Raw genomic sequence first — 16,207 nt, 5'->3', positions numbered from 1 at the left:
AGTAGCCACCCGGTGGTGCAGCCGTCCGGTTTATCAAACCACGGGGACCAATCACGTGGAAACATTGCAAACATTCCATGTAAACAAAACGTACACAACCTTTAACCTCTATAACATAACAAACTGTTTTCTGAATGTATAGTAGCTTTTACGTTGCTTCCGGGTTGTGATAGTTTGCTTGGTACGTAGTGAGGTAAACACTAAAAATGACTTGCTGTTCCAAAAATTCGTCGACCACGGTGGGACTCGAACCCACAACCTCCGAATAGCTGCTCCAACTAGAAGTCCGGTGCGCTAGTCCATTGCGCCACGTGGCCCGCGATGAATGGGGGCGGAAACTTACGGGCTATAATCCCTCCGGCCCCCGCTGAACAATGAGATCGCCCGCTTTGCTGTTCTCCCTGACCTACTTTGTGTTTGTTACACAACGATAGTCTGGTGGGTGGTAGTTAACACTGCTGTTTTTTCCTCATGATTATGCAACGAAAGGCAAAGAACTAACAGTACGTATAAATCGGTAAGCATCACAGTACTGATGTGCTAAAAGTCCGTCGTGGGACCTGCTATGGAGGCTATAACAAGTCAAACTCTACCCTCAGTGACAAGCCTCAAACTCTAGACCATCTAGGCAATTTCTGAAGATACATTCAATCAGTATCTGGGCTATTTGACCCCGACATGCTTGGAGTTGTTAGTGGAAAGTCCCCACATGTACAGGTCTCCGGCTTCAGAGTCTGGTTTCTTTCATCTAAATAAACTGCCCTTGGTGAGAACAACTTTGGGTAACGTTATCTTTTTGACACAAGTTGAGGGTTTGAGCTCAAGCACGATAAGTGTCCTCCTTCAAATAGCCAAGGAGGGTTTATTTGAAATATTAAACCAAGGGAAATATCATAGAATCTTTTCTGAACACTCATTTGTGACTTATATCAATAACGCAATACTTTAGGAACGGTCAAGATAAATCCAACCGGCGGATATCTGTTGAATACAAGAGGGCCATTCAACTTTCAAGGTTCCTGCCCCTTGTTGGGTTCAGCGACGTTAGATGTAGTTGTACAAATCATTGCATGAAAGCCACAAAAATAAATTTGTCAAATGGTGTCAATGGCGTACATACAATTGTGCATCTTAACAGCTGTATCATTTTATTACAATTTGCTAGTAAATAAATCTGTTTCTCCAGTACTTGGGTTATAACGCTACAAGTTACAGCTAACTTTCCCTATAGAAGAAAAGTCATCAGTATGAAAATCACAAAACATCCAACATTTGCCCTTTCTGTAACTCTTAACAAAAAAAGAAGACAAATCTGCTCTGAATTCCATAGTAATGTTTTATTCATCAGCGATGCCGTTTTTTGTTGACTCAAATAATTCCTCATAAATTGTACAGCAATCGGTCGCCGTCTGTCTTACATGCTGTTGTCAAACGCATGAAGAAAATAGCGAAAAGCAAGTATTCTGCTATTTACTTGTCATCACGACTGCAACATCTATGGGGCAAATGACTCCCCCTCTGGCGGCTGTGCTCTCCCTGCTGCCTAACTCTGTAACCAATAGGGAATTCGGTGCCGAACGGCTACTTTAGAGTGCTAAAGGTTAAACCGGTTTTACTAGCATGTCAGTTACAATTGTTAAGACGCATCAAGGCGTTAAGTAGTGAAACTGAAAGGTCAAAGGGCCTGACCTTTGGTGCTCATCACCCAGGAAATTGCTGCCTTTTGTTTTTGTCTCGATCACTAAAAAAGCAAACTTCTGCATTTTGATTACTGTATTCTCCAAGCAGAGGTTTCGGTCGAGAGGGCTGGAGGGAAAGAAACGTTAAAAATCGCGGGAACTCCTAGCCCTCTCGAAACCTTTGCTTGGAGAATACATTTTAATGACTCTCGCCCTATGACTATGAGAGCAAATTGCGAGGATAGCTATAGTACATTGCAACGATCAAAATCCTAAATTTAGCACGAGGCAATTAATTTCTTTAAATATTAAACTTCTTTTTAATACAATATAGTGCTTCTTGTCTAGGGTATTTGATTAAATCATGAATATGGACAAAGGCTTACTCTTTGAGTGTATACATAAACTTTATCTCAGGTAATAGTATTTTCTTAATTTTCTAGATGCCTGAAAAACTATGAAATGTGAACATCACTATCTTTTATCGCAACTCTCAGAGATTTGGCACCATCGAAATTATGACTAACATGCACTTCTGAAGTTTCTTCTTTATGAATATGCAATGAAACAAATTATTTTACAAATACAGGAATTTTGTTTTCTCTAAATCCATATCATTAGTGCCTTGTGATTTTTCATTACCATATAATTTCTGATATCTTATAATCAGCTCATTCCTGCGATACATTCTGATGCATGTGGCGGTAAGAGAGACTTAATAAGTCTTATATATTGCATTGGAGGTCATAAGTCAAATAACCATAATTAGTATAATATCTTTCTTAACTTAATAAGACCAAGCGTTTATGGTTTAAACTTTTATAAATGGGTGTTTATCCAACTATGTGTAAATATGATTTGTACACTACTGTAATGATAGGAACTAAAATGACAGCAGGAGCAGCCGCGAGAAAGAGAGTCAAGTGAAACACAGTGTACTACTTACAATTACGTAGACTTACCTACATTGAAGCACTTTTTACAACATACATACAACACAGTCTGTACAACTGAGGGGATACACTTTCTTTCTGTAGCATCATCATCATGGCAAACTTTACATGTTCAAGGTCAGCTTTGTACAATAAGATAACTTCTTCTCCCCTCCATATATATGTACTGTTCACCACTATACATGTACGTGCATGTTTCCACGGCACATTTGTTGGGTTTGTACAAGTTTTCTTAATCTTTATCATTATTCACTTTAAACCTCATCAACACACATTGTGCACTTTTAAAAACACTAGCAATTTCCACAAGAAATAAGTCCAACATCTTAAAATTCAGTCTTGTTTTTTCAAACCTAGAAAACTGGAAATGCCCGTGGTCATTATTATTTTGTGCTTTTCAGGAAATATTTGTGGTCCTATAAGAGACATCTTATTAATGAGTTGCTCTTTAGCAATTCTCAGCAAAATTATAGCCATCATTATTTCTCATCAGAACCTCACTTTCAAATTTAAGACAAAAATTAAAACACTGGAATTGTTACCAAACTTGAAACTTACAGTATGTTCAAATTTGGTCGAAAGTCATAGTTTTTGATTACTTGTAACATTCTCTTAATAATCGAGCCAGACAAAGACTTATCATACATTTAGTCCACCCTATAATCTTTTATCATGACAAAATAATGTCTTGTAGAATCCTGTAAAGCAAACATAAGAACAAGAAATTTACTAATATTCCCTACATAATGCAAAGTCCAATGTAGAGGACATTGTCATACATGTGTCATCCACTTTCATTGACTGTAAGAATCCATTTGACTGTAGCTAATGAAGTCTTTAAAAATAACGGTGAAGACCTCAATTCCTGGCCTAGGAAAACTTTTTTTGGATACAGTTGTTGTTCTTTTGAATTCCACACTGTCATACTTTGCACTTTTGTTTACCGATATGTCTAAGCAAATTTTTCAAAATATCTTACCATACCAAGATTTTGAACAACATAATAGTGGCATAATTCCTTAATAGTGAAGAGAAATTCTGCTTTTGTAGCAACATGTTTTGGCAACCCTACAAAGACTGAAAAAAAATTGAGAAGGTACACATTCTTATCTTTCTCCAAAGAGGAACACATCTGACAATTCAAGCTTCGCCAGTACTCAACAATTTTTCTCTTCCCTCCCATCCCCAATGGTATCCAAAGCAAAGAAGTGAGGTCAAAGGTCGACGGGTAAGTCCTCTGGTTGTCCTTGGTTACTGGAGGTTCTACGGCGTACCATCGCGCTGTCATCTTCCTGTCTTATGTTTGCTACTGTGCTTTATGCTGCCTACGCTTCTTTGCTTGGTGACCAGGCTGGCCGAGCCGTGCCTGGTGCGCCCGCCGTGCCCGACGGACTGCGAGAGTTCCAACGGTTCCTTTTCCGTTGGCGATTGTAGAGAAGAGACGGACAGGGACGACATGGAACTGGACAGGTTATTGCTGGCGGTGATGGAGAGCTGGCTCGGGTACGAGACCAGATGGTCGTCCTCTTCAATGGGGATGTCCAAGGACTCCAGCAGGGCTTCGAGCCACGTTACTAACAGCTCTGCATTCTCTTTACTCTGTGGGTTCTGAGGAAAACACAACACGGAACGGTTACATTAGAAGCTACACGCTGCATGTCACATGATTTTGTTTCGAACCATGGCTGAGTTTTCCAGCTGGATCGTCCAGGCGTTGCCAACAGTTGCCCACTACTTGTTGTAGCCTTTCTGTAGCCTTTTTTCTATTGCAAGAGAAATATAACACAAAGTCTTTATGAAAAAAAGTGGAATGAAGAGGGAAGATGTCTAAAATGGGCATGTGATTTTTGTTTACATATGATGCTTGAATCAAGCTGCACCTTTGGTGGACAAATGTCCAAGTCATGTATATCAACATACATGTATTGGAAAGATTTTTCTGCTCGCTCTACTTGCAGACGTGTAGTTTTTGTTTCACCATTGCGATCAGATGCCCATTTCAGAGAAGTGAAAGGGAAGGGTTGAAGACTGAAGCACATTTACTCCCTTTTCCTTAAGAAGCGTTGTTCTTCTAATAGTTTATTTGGTATTCTGTGATCATGGCTGCAGGGGTCTACCATCACTGTCTACCTTTTTCTTCTCATCCACGGTCCATTTCCAAAGGGACTGAACTGACATGGAGAAACAACGCGCAACGGCCGATCGCTGCTCAGGGCCGGGGGTGCCTACCTGTATGGGGCACATGTCTGACGTAGTCAATGGGGAAACCGTGGTACGTACGAACACCAGCGTTACGTCTACCCTCACCCTGGCATGTCCTACTAAGGCCACACCAAGTTATTTTCTTGCTTCTCGGACATTTTGAAGTAAAAATTTTGCTAGCGGTCAAGATGAAAACAGAAAGCTGGAAGGAAAAGTTGTATCTTACTACATGTATAATCATTCTTTATGGTAATATTTCAATCTAGAATTATTTCATAAAAGCCGAGAAGCAACGAATAAAATTGGTGTGGCCTTACTTTTAAAATCTGTGAGCAAAGGAAGTTAAATTCAACATGTATCCTAGTAAGGTTTCCGGTTACATGGTAAACACACTCTCAGACTGATAATTCTAAAATTTTTACAGCAGATGAACTGCAAATTTAAAGTTGAATTTACTATGATCAAGATGTATAGTTGGAGGAATAGAGAAGGTCTAGTGTCATATAGCAGAAGGATCTGTGAGAGAGAGAACTCCAGTAAACATTACAATACATGGGTTAAAATATGACATAATGTACAGTGTATGTATAAATGACTGGTAAATTGTAGCATTTAAACAAATGTACCAAGGACAGAGAGAGGTCTAAGGTAAACAAGTGTTAACTAATACTATAATGACACAACCAGGCATGTTATTAGCTGGAAAATTCTTCTGTGTTGGTAAAGTTTATTTTGTAGCACGTAATGTTATACTCATTCATTGAACAAAGCAAGCATATTATGAAAGTTAACTCACATAAACCAACATCAACACTAACTTAAATGGAAATCATTGTGACATGACTCATAATATGGAAAGCATAACTTGTATTGTTCATCTTCAGGTTTGTCACCCTACATAAACCAAAAGAAAAATGTTGACTGGGAGTCTGGCTATAATGTCTTAATGCAATAGTGTAATAATCAAGTTCTTATTCTTTATCTATTGATTAAAAATTTACATGGTTTAATATCAACCTGTATTAGAGGCAAATTTGATCTATTGCTAATAAATCAATGCAAATTATCATATGGGGTGTTGCTGCAGTTTAGTATTTGTGTTATACTGTTTATAATTATAAAGCACAGTTTCCAAATTTGTATAGCATGTTACAAAACATTGTATAAAAAACAAGGTAAGCAACAGTGAAAGGAACAATGACAGAAAAGTAAAAGAAAATGCCAATGAATGAATTCTATTGAAGAAAGAAGGAAAGAAAGAAAAGTAAGTGCTACATTCTTATTGTGAACCCAAACTTGTCCTAGTTTTAGTATTTCATGGTGCATTTTACCTATTCAACAAACAGACATGACTGTGCAAGGAATCCTTTGGAAAACCTACTGGTCTATATTGTCTTTCTTAAGATAAAAATTGTAAAGCTTTAAAAACAAACATATCTCAAACATATGATTTAACTGTGATGAAAAAACAACACTGTCTTCACTGAAAGCTGAAGGCATCTGTATATTAGTCATCATTATTGAGCCTATTTTTCAATAACTGTATTACACATGGTTAAGGATACATACCTTTGTTTTGGAGAATGGCCCTGCAAATCTCCACAAGCCACCAAAGCCAAAAGCTGTGAAATACATGTACATGTTGATTCATACATGTAGCACAGTAAGTTAGAAATACATGCAATAAACACACACATTTTCACATGATATAACACTATAGTTTACATAAGGGCATAAACGCAATAAAATGTTCTTTGAATTAGTGGTTGAAGCAATGGAAGTCAGAAAACTGCACATCCATAAAATGCATAACTAAGGGCCCTGTCACACTTGTGTGTATATTCAAGTGCGCATGACTTCCGCAGTAACATTTTTTGGGTTTAAGTAAATTTTGTGGGAAGGAAGTTGTTTTCTACTTTGACCCGCCGTTGAGCAGTCTAGTTATCAAACCAAAGAAATTCCTTCTTCGGCTGCAAACTTAACCTAAACCAAAAACATGTTAATACGCAAATCATGCGGACATGTTTATACGCACAGGGGCTTTAGACAAGACGTACTTTGTAGGTAGGAGGGCCCATGTTGGCTGGCATCTTCGTGGGAGATGACGTTCTGTACAATACTCTGTACAGCATTGAGGATGACTTGGTCTTGGCACAGGGACAGCATCGTGTTGATTTTGGCATCAAGTAGACTATGTCTGTGAGGGGGGCAGAAAAAGTTTGGGGAGTGTTAGTTCTGCATAGAAAAAAGGGAAGGCAAAGGGAAACAAAACTGGTAAAATGTCAAAAAGAAAAGCATGTATACAACAAAATATGAGATAAACCTGAGTCATGGAAAATTGACTTACACAATGGGAAACACCTTGGGAAATACCACACTGGCTTCTGCAAGGTATTCATACAGGATTCGTTCCTCAGACTCATCATTGGTGTATTTCACCAACGTTGCCTGGAAATGGAAAGGGACACAGTTTTGTCAGTTTGTCGCAAAATGTTGATAGAATTCAAAGGAAAATCTTTACAGAATCTAAGCCTTAAGTACATCTAATGTTCACAAAAACAAGTGTACAAAGATGGAAAGTACTTACTAGGACAGTTAGCAGCAGTGCTTGTGTCTGCTGGTCTGTTAGCACCTCCTCATCCAACAACAGGTTGTTTTCTGACAGTGACGGTTTCCTGCTGCCCCCCCTGGCGGCAACTTCCGCTTGCTCCGCCACGCGTCTCACTTTCGGTGGCGAGCTCTGCTCCACGTCACCCCCGCTCGCCTCGTGTTTCGGAGACCCGCCGCCGCTGGCTTCTGCCAATCGCGGCGACTTCTGCCCGACAAGTTCGAAGCTTTTCTGTCTCTTTGTAGCCAGGCCAGCGTCCGTGCTTAGCGACTTGTGAGCTTTGGTATGGGAGGGCATTGGTGGGGTGTGGTGGCCTATGTGAATGTCCAAGCTTTTCTGACTCTTCGGTGTCCCTCGATCACGACTACTTCTCTTAGAGGAGTCCTTCTGTCCGGACGCGGAATGGGTGGGGCTTGTTTCCATGACGATAGGCTCCTGGGAGGTTGCCTCGGCAAGGAGCTGGCTACTCCGGTGTTTTAAGACGCAGCGGCTGCGCACTTCGTCAGAAACCGAGATCAAGGCTGCGAGGTATGGAACACTCTCCTTGCTGACTTCAAACTTGTCGCTGGAATATGTTGAAAAGTAAGTTTAGAGCGAAATTTGTAACATTGTCTGAATAATCATGTATGTCTATATCAGGGACAGGGTCACTCTAGCTTAACTAAATCATGCTTCTAGCAGCCCTTCTACTGGTCAGGCCCCCAGAAATGACTGGTTTCCTTGGCAGGAATCCTGAGCTCCTATTGGTCTTTCTCATTTTCTAAATCAGTATCCTGGCTTAAAAATGATTGGCCAAAAGGACTCTGATAGCGAGAAATTGTGTAACACAGGATAACGGTCACTCCAGCAAGATGTATTATTGCCAAATACTGAAATAGTTAACAATATCAATAGTGCTGTAAACACCTGCAAAAAATACACATATTTTCAACAAGAAGCGTCCTATGCTCCTTCTTTTGTCTTCAATCTACTATATGTATGTTCATAGTCTGCTTCCCAGTAGCTTACCAGTTCTTGTACTTGCTGATAAGCTGTAACATCAGCATCAGCAGTCGGATGGTGCGGGAGAACGTGGCGGGGTTCGGATGGCGGAAGCCCTTCAGAAGGTGACCGACCACGGCGAAGTTGAAGTTGGACTTAAAGCTGAGGCCCACTGAGTGATCCATCTGCTTGAAGTGCCACTCCATGGGTTCTCTGGTCTCCATCAGGACCTGTTCAGGGCTCTGGAGGGGTGGGGAGACACAAACAACAGGGCAATCAGACATGGCAGTCAGGACCTGTTCAGGGCTCTGGAGGGGAGGGAGGACACAAACAACAGAGCAATCAGACATGGCAGTCAGGACCTGTTCAGGGCTCTGTAGGGGTGGGAGGACACAAACAACAGAGCAATCAGACATGGCAGTCAGGACCTGTTCAGGGCTCTGTAGGGGTGGGAAGACACAAACAACAGAGCAATCAGACATGGCAGTCAGGACCTGTTCAGGGCTCTGTAGGGGTGGGAAGACACAAACAACAGGGCAATCAGACATGCCAGTCAGGACCTGTTCGGACCAGGCGATGTATGTCAACGCTGCATTGTGTATAATATTATTTGGAATCACATAATCACCGACAGAAATACATAACATGTAGACACGCTAAAAAAATACTTAACTTGCTTGGGGGGGATTAGTGAATATCTAATTCAGGAAGCTCAAAAATAACACATGCCACAAGCAACTCTTTTCAAGTACTGAAATTTCTATGCATTATACCATGTACCAAGTTTGCTTCCATAAACCAAGGCATGATTTAATAAAACTCAGGCAGCTTTCTGATGACAGCATCTGATGACAGCATTGTGTCATCACATCAACACAGGAAAAAATACTTTTTTCTTTGGAACCATGGTCTCAACAAATAGCTCTCCATCTGAAGTCTTTCATGGTGATTGATTGACAGGCATATTGTTGGTGGAAGTTGTTAAGAACTGTTTTCCATACCTTTTTGTCGAAGTGTCCCTGGCTGTCTAATGTGTGGAGGTTCTGTTCCAGCAGCCCCAGTCCTGCGGAGTACAGGGGGATCTCATCCAGCTGCAGCACAGCGATGGCCACCCAGAACAGCAGCTTATGGAATACAGATTCCTGAGGGACAACACATCGCATTCTCAGCACAATTCATAGGAGGTTTATGTCGTGTACCTGAAATCACGGGTTCAAATCCTGGCCAGGTCATACCAAAGATTTTAAAAAATTGTACATTGCTTTGCTAAGCACATAGCACTTAAGGGTGAGAGTATGGTAGTTGAACATACCACTACCAGACAGAGTGTACTAGCTCCCTGCTGCATGTGATGCTTGCACAACTGTGTGGCCCAAGGGCTATAGAAATATGTCTAGAACAAAAGATACAATAATTCTCTGGGGGAACGCATTCGTGCAATTTTTCTAAAACAGATACATATTTTCAAACAAAACCCACTACTATGAAGCCGGCTTCACCCCTCAGGAGTCGCCAAAAACAACTTTTGCTTACCTTTGGAAGTAAGGGCTGTAGTCTGGTGAGGCACATGACAATGGCTTCAACTAACACCAGGTCTGTGTAGGACTCCAGTGCCTACAAGTACAAATTAAGCATACAACATTACACTTACAACAGTTAGGATACTACCACTATAATGCCATTCTGTATTGCATCATGCATATCACTCAACTCGATATTGGGACATGCCTGATTCTTGGTACAATTCTGTGACAACCTGTGACAAACATAGCATTTAAAGTTTTTTTTGGTGACCATTTCCAAGCAAAAGCCTTGATACAGCGCCATCTGTCCTGTTTGGGAGGTACTGCACATGCTGTGCATAGTAAGCAATAGCAGGACTAAGAATAAAACAGAGGGAATTACTCTAATATAAAAGCAGTTATGCAGGCTTTCATTGGTCAGGTGCAAGTGATCCTAGAGCTCATCTACTACATGAACCAATCAAAAAGCATAACCTAAGGAAACAGAGAAATGTAAGCCTTAGCCAATGAGAGCCACTCTTTTGTTGAGCATGCTAGCATGACTCAATAACAATTCTACAAAAAAAGAAAATTAAAAAATCTCAATACAAATTCTAACCAGGAAGCTTTGTATCTTTTTATGTCAAATTATTAAAAACCAGCCATGCATTCAAATGTGAGATAAAAGTGAAACAAAAATCCAGCCAGTCAAACCTCGTACTAAGTGGACAGAATTTTCACTTTGCAACTTTTTGTTAGGCAAGTCCTCACTTGTATCAAAGATCCAGACATATATAGACTCACATAGATGTCTTTGCAGGTCTGAGAACAAAGACAGCGTAAACATGAATTATGTCATCAATGGACAATAAGAATGCATGCCCTCTCACTTTAAAACAATTCTAAAACACTTGCAAGCCAACAAAATGGGCAAAAAGTGCAGAAAACAAACTTATATCGGTGTGGCCATAGTTGACTCTAACAAGAATGTTCCAGATAGTTCTGTGTGGCTTAATACTGTAAATCAATTTAATTTTGCCGCACTTTGTGGCACAGTGAAAATCAAAATTGAGGTTGCAGCTTCTTTTAGTTCAAGATTGAAATGATAGTTGCAACACAACATTTAACAGCCACCACGGAAATTGTGAACTCAAAAACACACCAAAAATGTCAAGATTTGCAGTATGATATCCATGTAAACAAACCAGCTGACAAGAAAAATAAACAAGATTTTTACTCCAACGTATCTGTCCATCTATAATACATAGAGATCAGGTCTTGGAACATCTTTGATAAGAAAGGCAAGATTATACATTTATATTCAAATACCGGTACATATTTGTCTTGGCTCACAAGCTATATGTACAATAATCTTATTACCACTACATTTCATACATGGTAAAAATACATTCATTTGTTAAGAGATGGCCATTGTTCTTAACTTAACCGTCTAGTCATCAGTGATATAGCATAGAACATGATTTTGAAATTGAGATGTACTGATAAGTTATGTTTAAATTAAATGTTGCTTTGAGTCCAGTGGCGCAGTGTTTTCCACAGCTAAAACGACAGCCTTGGAAGACAGTCATTAGGATTGTCAGGGACAGAAGCACAGGATTTTACAGCTAGAGATGGGGAGACTGGAGCTGAAGAGGAACTGCAGTTTGTGTAGAATGAGATTGGTGGAGCTGCTGCTAAAACTCCAGAGATTTGTGAAGAGAATTGTTCTATGATGATTTAGTTAGTGTGCTCCATTGAATAGAATGTAATGATGAACCGTATAAGAGTGGTTTTTAGTTTGAAAATGTGCATTTTCAGGAAAATGACCACAAAAGATGACAGTTTTTAAGTATTCTAAAGAGTATCTTAGAGAGAACAGAATAGCAATGATGAACAGCACAAGTCAGTCAGAGTGCTTTTTAGGTTGAAAATGTGTATTTTCAGGAAAATGACCACAAAAGATGACAGTTTTGAAGTGTCCTTTAGAGTATCTTAGAGAGGACGGAATTGTGGCTGCTACTATGGAGGTACAGCTGTCGCCTGAGCTAATGAAAATCACCAGGCCCTGTGTGAGAGAGAAAGTCCCATGCTGTACCTCTGGGTTATGACTCCGGAAGGTCTCCCTCACCTTTGCTAGAATGTGGATGAGCTGCTTGACCTGGCCGTCGGTCGTCGTTTTGCTGATGCAGCCGAGAACGACCATCGCGCGGGGCTGTAGGGCAGGGTTGTACTGGAAGGCAAACCTAGAGGGAAAGAGTATATAATTTGTTACATGTCATATAATAATCATGTATTCATGTTATATGTTGTGTCTGTTTTCTAGGGCCCTACTGAAAAGCAAAGTTCTACATGTAAGCCACCAATATGGGCAACCCTGGCTAAATAACAGAGAAACAAACAAAAAGAAAGAGTGCAGTTACATGACACAAATGTAGCATTCTAAAAACGCTTTTGACAAAATTTCAGGACAATGTACACCATGAGTTTTCAGACATCTTTAGCGCTGAAAAGACTCTAAATGCTGATATAGAGGCTTGTGAACCATTGGTTTGGAAATGTGACTGTAGCATAAGATGAAAGATGTTCAGCAATCTACAGCAACACAAGGATATTTTCAAAGGTATAAAAGTTGCTGCAAGACACAGACAGCAAGGTCCTGCTACCATGGCCGCTGCTGGTCAATCCTAGAAACTATATGACTGACTCTGCAGTCATCTAATGATGATGATGATGATCAGCTGCCTTACCTCCTGGATAGTTCCTGCCATTTCTCCAGCCAGTTGCATTCTGGGATGTCCAGCATGCATGCCTCCATGACCTCTAGCAGGGCGTCAGTGATGACCTCTAGAGAGCACAGGGAGATCTGCTCCCCCTTCTCATGCTGGGAGGTGAACGACCTGTCTTTGTAACTCGATCTGCAAACACAGCAAAGCACCAATCAGCGTTGAGGAAAGTATAAATGAGTTATCTTACAATAATAGTTTTCCAAGAACGCAGATTTCATTTTAATTTGGACCTGTACACACAAACTACTTCCTGATAAAAAAGAGAGAACAACATGTTTCATCTCCTAGATAAGAGCTGAGTTATGCAGTCATTTTCACACCTTATGATGTTCTTTATCTACCTGTATTCTAACTTTATTCAACATCCAAATCACATTACAAGATCCAAGAGGCAAGAAAATGGCTGCCATGCCATGCATTATGTTCTTTTTACAGAACATTTCACTTATCAAAAGCAATTGTTTTATTTGTCAGACAGCCTAGAATAACAAATTGTTTTTTTTTTGCTTGTGAAAGTTCCTACATTTGTCATATTTCTTCCTGTAAGCTCTTTTTCCCTATTTTGATGGGTAACGTTTGACAAACATAGTCACTGTGACTCAATGTATCCATGCATAAATCCAGATGATATGCAAAACATCAACAGGTGTGTTTCCCACCCACCTGAAGGCAGCTGTTGCTGCAGACTTGACCTTGCTGAGCCCGAACAGGACGTAGAACTTGGGCAGGCAGAACTCTGTTAGGCTCAGCCGAAGCACCTGTTTGGTTTCCTCTGCTTGGAGTCGTAGAAGAGAAACACAAGATATCATTAAACCTAGGCGTAACCAACTGCCAATCCTGTAGGTCAACATCAATAAGGTTGACAACAATCAGTGATAAGAAATGCCACCTCCCCTGAGAAATGCCCAAAAATCCTTTTTGGCCAAAAGTCTTCATCAGAATGACAAGAGAGTGGTTCACACTTAATTTTATACCGTCTATTCTAGTTAGGGCAGGGCCACTCTTAGAAGTTGATCTTGATCTTGATCTTGATTGGGCACTGGGCAACACCCCTTTGTTGGAGTTAGGGCAGGGTGCTCTCTGAAATAGCCAATGTCGTGATCTGCACCCATACGAGCATTTAAGAACATTAACTAGAATCCAGTAAGAGTTATAACCTAGCTTTGAGCCTTACCGCTGAAGTTGAGCTGTGTACAGGTGCACAGCGAGTGAATGATGTTGACGACCAGTCCGTGCGTGGAGGCCCGTAATGACAGCGGTCCCGTGTACACCAGCAGTGTTACAATGTGGAACAGGTAGGGAAGGTGATTCGCAACTGTAAAAAGGAAATTTAAAAAAAGTTCAAATCCATATATACACAGTACACATAGTATCACATAGATCATTCTTTTTTGGGTAGGTCTTGATTTGGGAGACTTTAAAAGGATTTTTTGCCACTGTTGGATGGATTAGTTCTTCTAACAGCTTTCTTTTCTAAGTTGAATGGGCGTTAGAAGGATGACGGCTGAGACACAACAGCTTTCTTTTCTAATATACAGGTTATATGTATGTACAGTAATATGACAAATATGACACACAGTATCAATATAGGAGATAATACATTTATACTGCCTCATCAACAGTTCATACTCTCTGTAACTTTAAGTTGCCTAAAGCTTGTAGTTTGACTTGTTGAAGATTCTGGGTTTGAATCCTTATAAACACATACAAAAAGAACTTACCATCCAGAGAGTTGTTGAAGGACAACATGAGCATGTATCTGGCTAAGATGGCGATGTCGTCCCACATCAGATGCTGCTCAAGGGTGGGGGTGGGTGACAAGCAGGTCTTGTCCAGAATCTACCAGAAAATACGTCTTGAGTTAGTCAAGATTAACCTCCAATGATCTAATCTCCTATAGTAGTAAGTGACCACTGCAAAATCAGTTGCTGTGTGGCACCCATATATAGAGTACAGTACATTCAGTTAAGATCAAAGCATTGAAACTTTGTGCCAGCAAATGAAACTGGACTTTGTGGTATATCTGAGTTCACAATTGAAACAGCATTGTCGGCAACAATGAAAGAAATAAAGAATAAAAATATTTGTGGGTCTGATGCATTTGTAAGAGTACATCAATAAACCTGAAAACTTAACAACACAACAAATATATCAGGATTTACAGTTATAAGACTGTAATTTCTACAGTAACAGTAGCCTTGGTGTTTGTAAAAGGTTTTGCTGTGTAGTGACCTTGCACAGTCTGCTGATGACCTTGGCTGAGACCAGTTTGACGTTGGCGGAAGCCAGCGCTACCGCTGTGTCAGCCATGACCTCCGCCTTCAGCGAACCCAGACCCCCTGTAGCGCTGGTCTGAGGTGGAAGAGTAAAGGCACGGTTTAGATAACTGCAATCACAACAATCTTGTTACTACTAGACTAGGCCATAAATTCTACAGTAAATCAGGCAACTTAGGAGGGACTGTCTCGTTTGAAATGTATGAAAGGAGTCAACAACAATCTTCTATCACCTTAGGACAAGTGGTCTCATGCAGGTATTTGGGGAAAATAGTCTCATACAGGCGTTTGAGAAAAGTTGTCTCATAGAGTGTTTGAGTAAAGCATGCATTTCTGAAAATGGGAAAATCGTCTTATGCAGGTGTTTGGGGAAAATGGTCTCAAGCAAGTGTTTGGGAAAATGGGTCTCACACTGTTGTTTACTCACCTTGATGAAGCTGTCCAGCACCACGTCCAGCAGGTCTCCCACCTGCCCCAGGTTGCCCCAGATCTTGGCCTGGATGGACGGGTACATCTGCTTCTCGTTGATCGTCATGGTGATCAGCTTGTCCAGGATGACTGACACCTTAGCCCGCTTGGTATCATCCTGGTGTTTACAGAATCTGAGGGGAGACCATCATAAGAATCAACTTTCCGACCGTCTTTTAGTTACATCATGATAGGCTTGTACTGATGAATCATTGTAAGATAATCACAAAGATCTTTACCACATGCAGTACAATCAGTGACAGCTAGGTGGCAGGGTTGTACAACAAATTATATGTGCTCCAACGACTGACCTGGTAAGGTTTGGTAGCCAGGGTGTCATGTACTCTAGACACAGATGTTTCAACTCGATGCTGGACTTGCTGAACCCAGAGATGCACTCTTCCAGAAACTAAAAAAATCAAACGAAACATGATTCTGACCTTCTCAGAAAACAACCATTTACTTTTGCACACAACAGAATGATTAAAGACATGAAATTTCAGAACAAACGCATTAATGAATACCAAAATACAAAATAAAGTTGGACTGCAGATTAGTTAACATAGTTACCTCCAGTGTAAGATGTGGCTCGTTGGCAGCCAGTTTCTTGCTGATGGACACAATGAAGATTGTGTTGTTGGCTGGAATGCACAGACCTGGAACAAAGGAAAGGGGTTCAAATCTCATATGTATCAAATTTCAAAATCTAAAAGGTCACACAAAACGTCATTCTGTTGGATAAAGGTAGGTGA

General features: G+C 40.5%; 1 protein-coding gene and 1 non-coding gene across 24 annotated transcripts in view; both read right to left on the bottom strand.

The window, feature by feature from the left end:
* Window positions 1–231: 231 nt before the first annotated feature.
* Window positions 232–317, bottom strand: Trnar-ucu (transfer RNA arginine (anticodon UCU)). Its single transcript is given in 2 exon segments — window positions 232–267; window positions 280–317. It is a non-coding gene; the product is annotated as a tRNA-Arg (tRNA).
* A 1,001-nt stretch (window positions 318–1,318) lies between these two features.
* Window positions 1,319–16,207, bottom strand: part of LOC136445233 (neurofibromin-like) — a 63,143-nt gene continuing 48,254 nt past the window's right edge. For 11 of the 23 annotated variants that reach the window (XM_066443114.1, XM_066443142.1, XM_066443150.1 and 8 more), the window contains 19 exons: window positions 16,026–16,111; window positions 15,767–15,864; window positions 15,415–15,589; window positions 14,944–15,063; window positions 14,433–14,550; window positions 13,886–14,026; window positions 13,375–13,486; window positions 12,673–12,840; window positions 12,021–12,168; window positions 10,697–10,747; window positions 9,957–10,037; window positions 9,425–9,565; window positions 8,451–8,665; window positions 7,422–8,007; window positions 7,182–7,282; window positions 6,892–7,031; window positions 6,404–6,456; window positions 4,763–4,861; window positions 1,319–4,240 (listed from right to left, as the gene is read on the bottom strand). In XM_066443114.1, the coding sequence (XP_066299211.1) occupies window positions 3,917–4,240; window positions 4,763–4,861; window positions 6,404–6,456; window positions 6,892–7,031; window positions 7,182–7,282; window positions 7,422–8,007; window positions 8,451–8,665; window positions 9,425–9,565; window positions 9,957–10,037; window positions 10,697–10,747; window positions 12,021–12,168; window positions 12,673–12,840; window positions 13,375–13,486; window positions 13,886–14,026; window positions 14,433–14,550; window positions 14,944–15,063; window positions 15,415–15,589; window positions 15,767–15,864; window positions 16,026–16,111 (2,957 nt within the window). In that variant the 3' untranslated portion in view covers window positions 1,319–3,916. The remainder of the gene's footprint in view (window positions 4,241–4,762; window positions 4,862–6,403; window positions 6,457–6,891; window positions 7,032–7,181; window positions 7,283–7,421; window positions 8,008–8,450; window positions 8,666–9,424; window positions 9,566–9,956; window positions 10,038–10,696; window positions 10,748–12,020; window positions 12,169–12,672; window positions 12,841–13,374; window positions 13,487–13,885; window positions 14,027–14,432; window positions 14,551–14,943; window positions 15,064–15,414; window positions 15,590–15,766; window positions 15,865–16,025; window positions 16,112–16,207) is intronic. The other 12 variants (XM_066443134.1, XM_066443158.1, XM_066443291.1 and 9 more) reach the window with 8 other exon arrangements.

The sequence above is a fragment of the Branchiostoma lanceolatum genome, chromosome 1 (genome assembly GCF_035083965.1).
Source record: "Branchiostoma lanceolatum isolate klBraLanc5 chromosome 1, klBraLanc5.hap2, whole genome shotgun sequence".
Classification (NCBI taxonomy): domain Eukaryota; kingdom Metazoa; phylum Chordata; class Leptocardii; order Amphioxiformes; family Branchiostomatidae; genus Branchiostoma; species Branchiostoma lanceolatum.
This window is presented reverse-complemented; position numbering and strand designations above follow the sequence as displayed.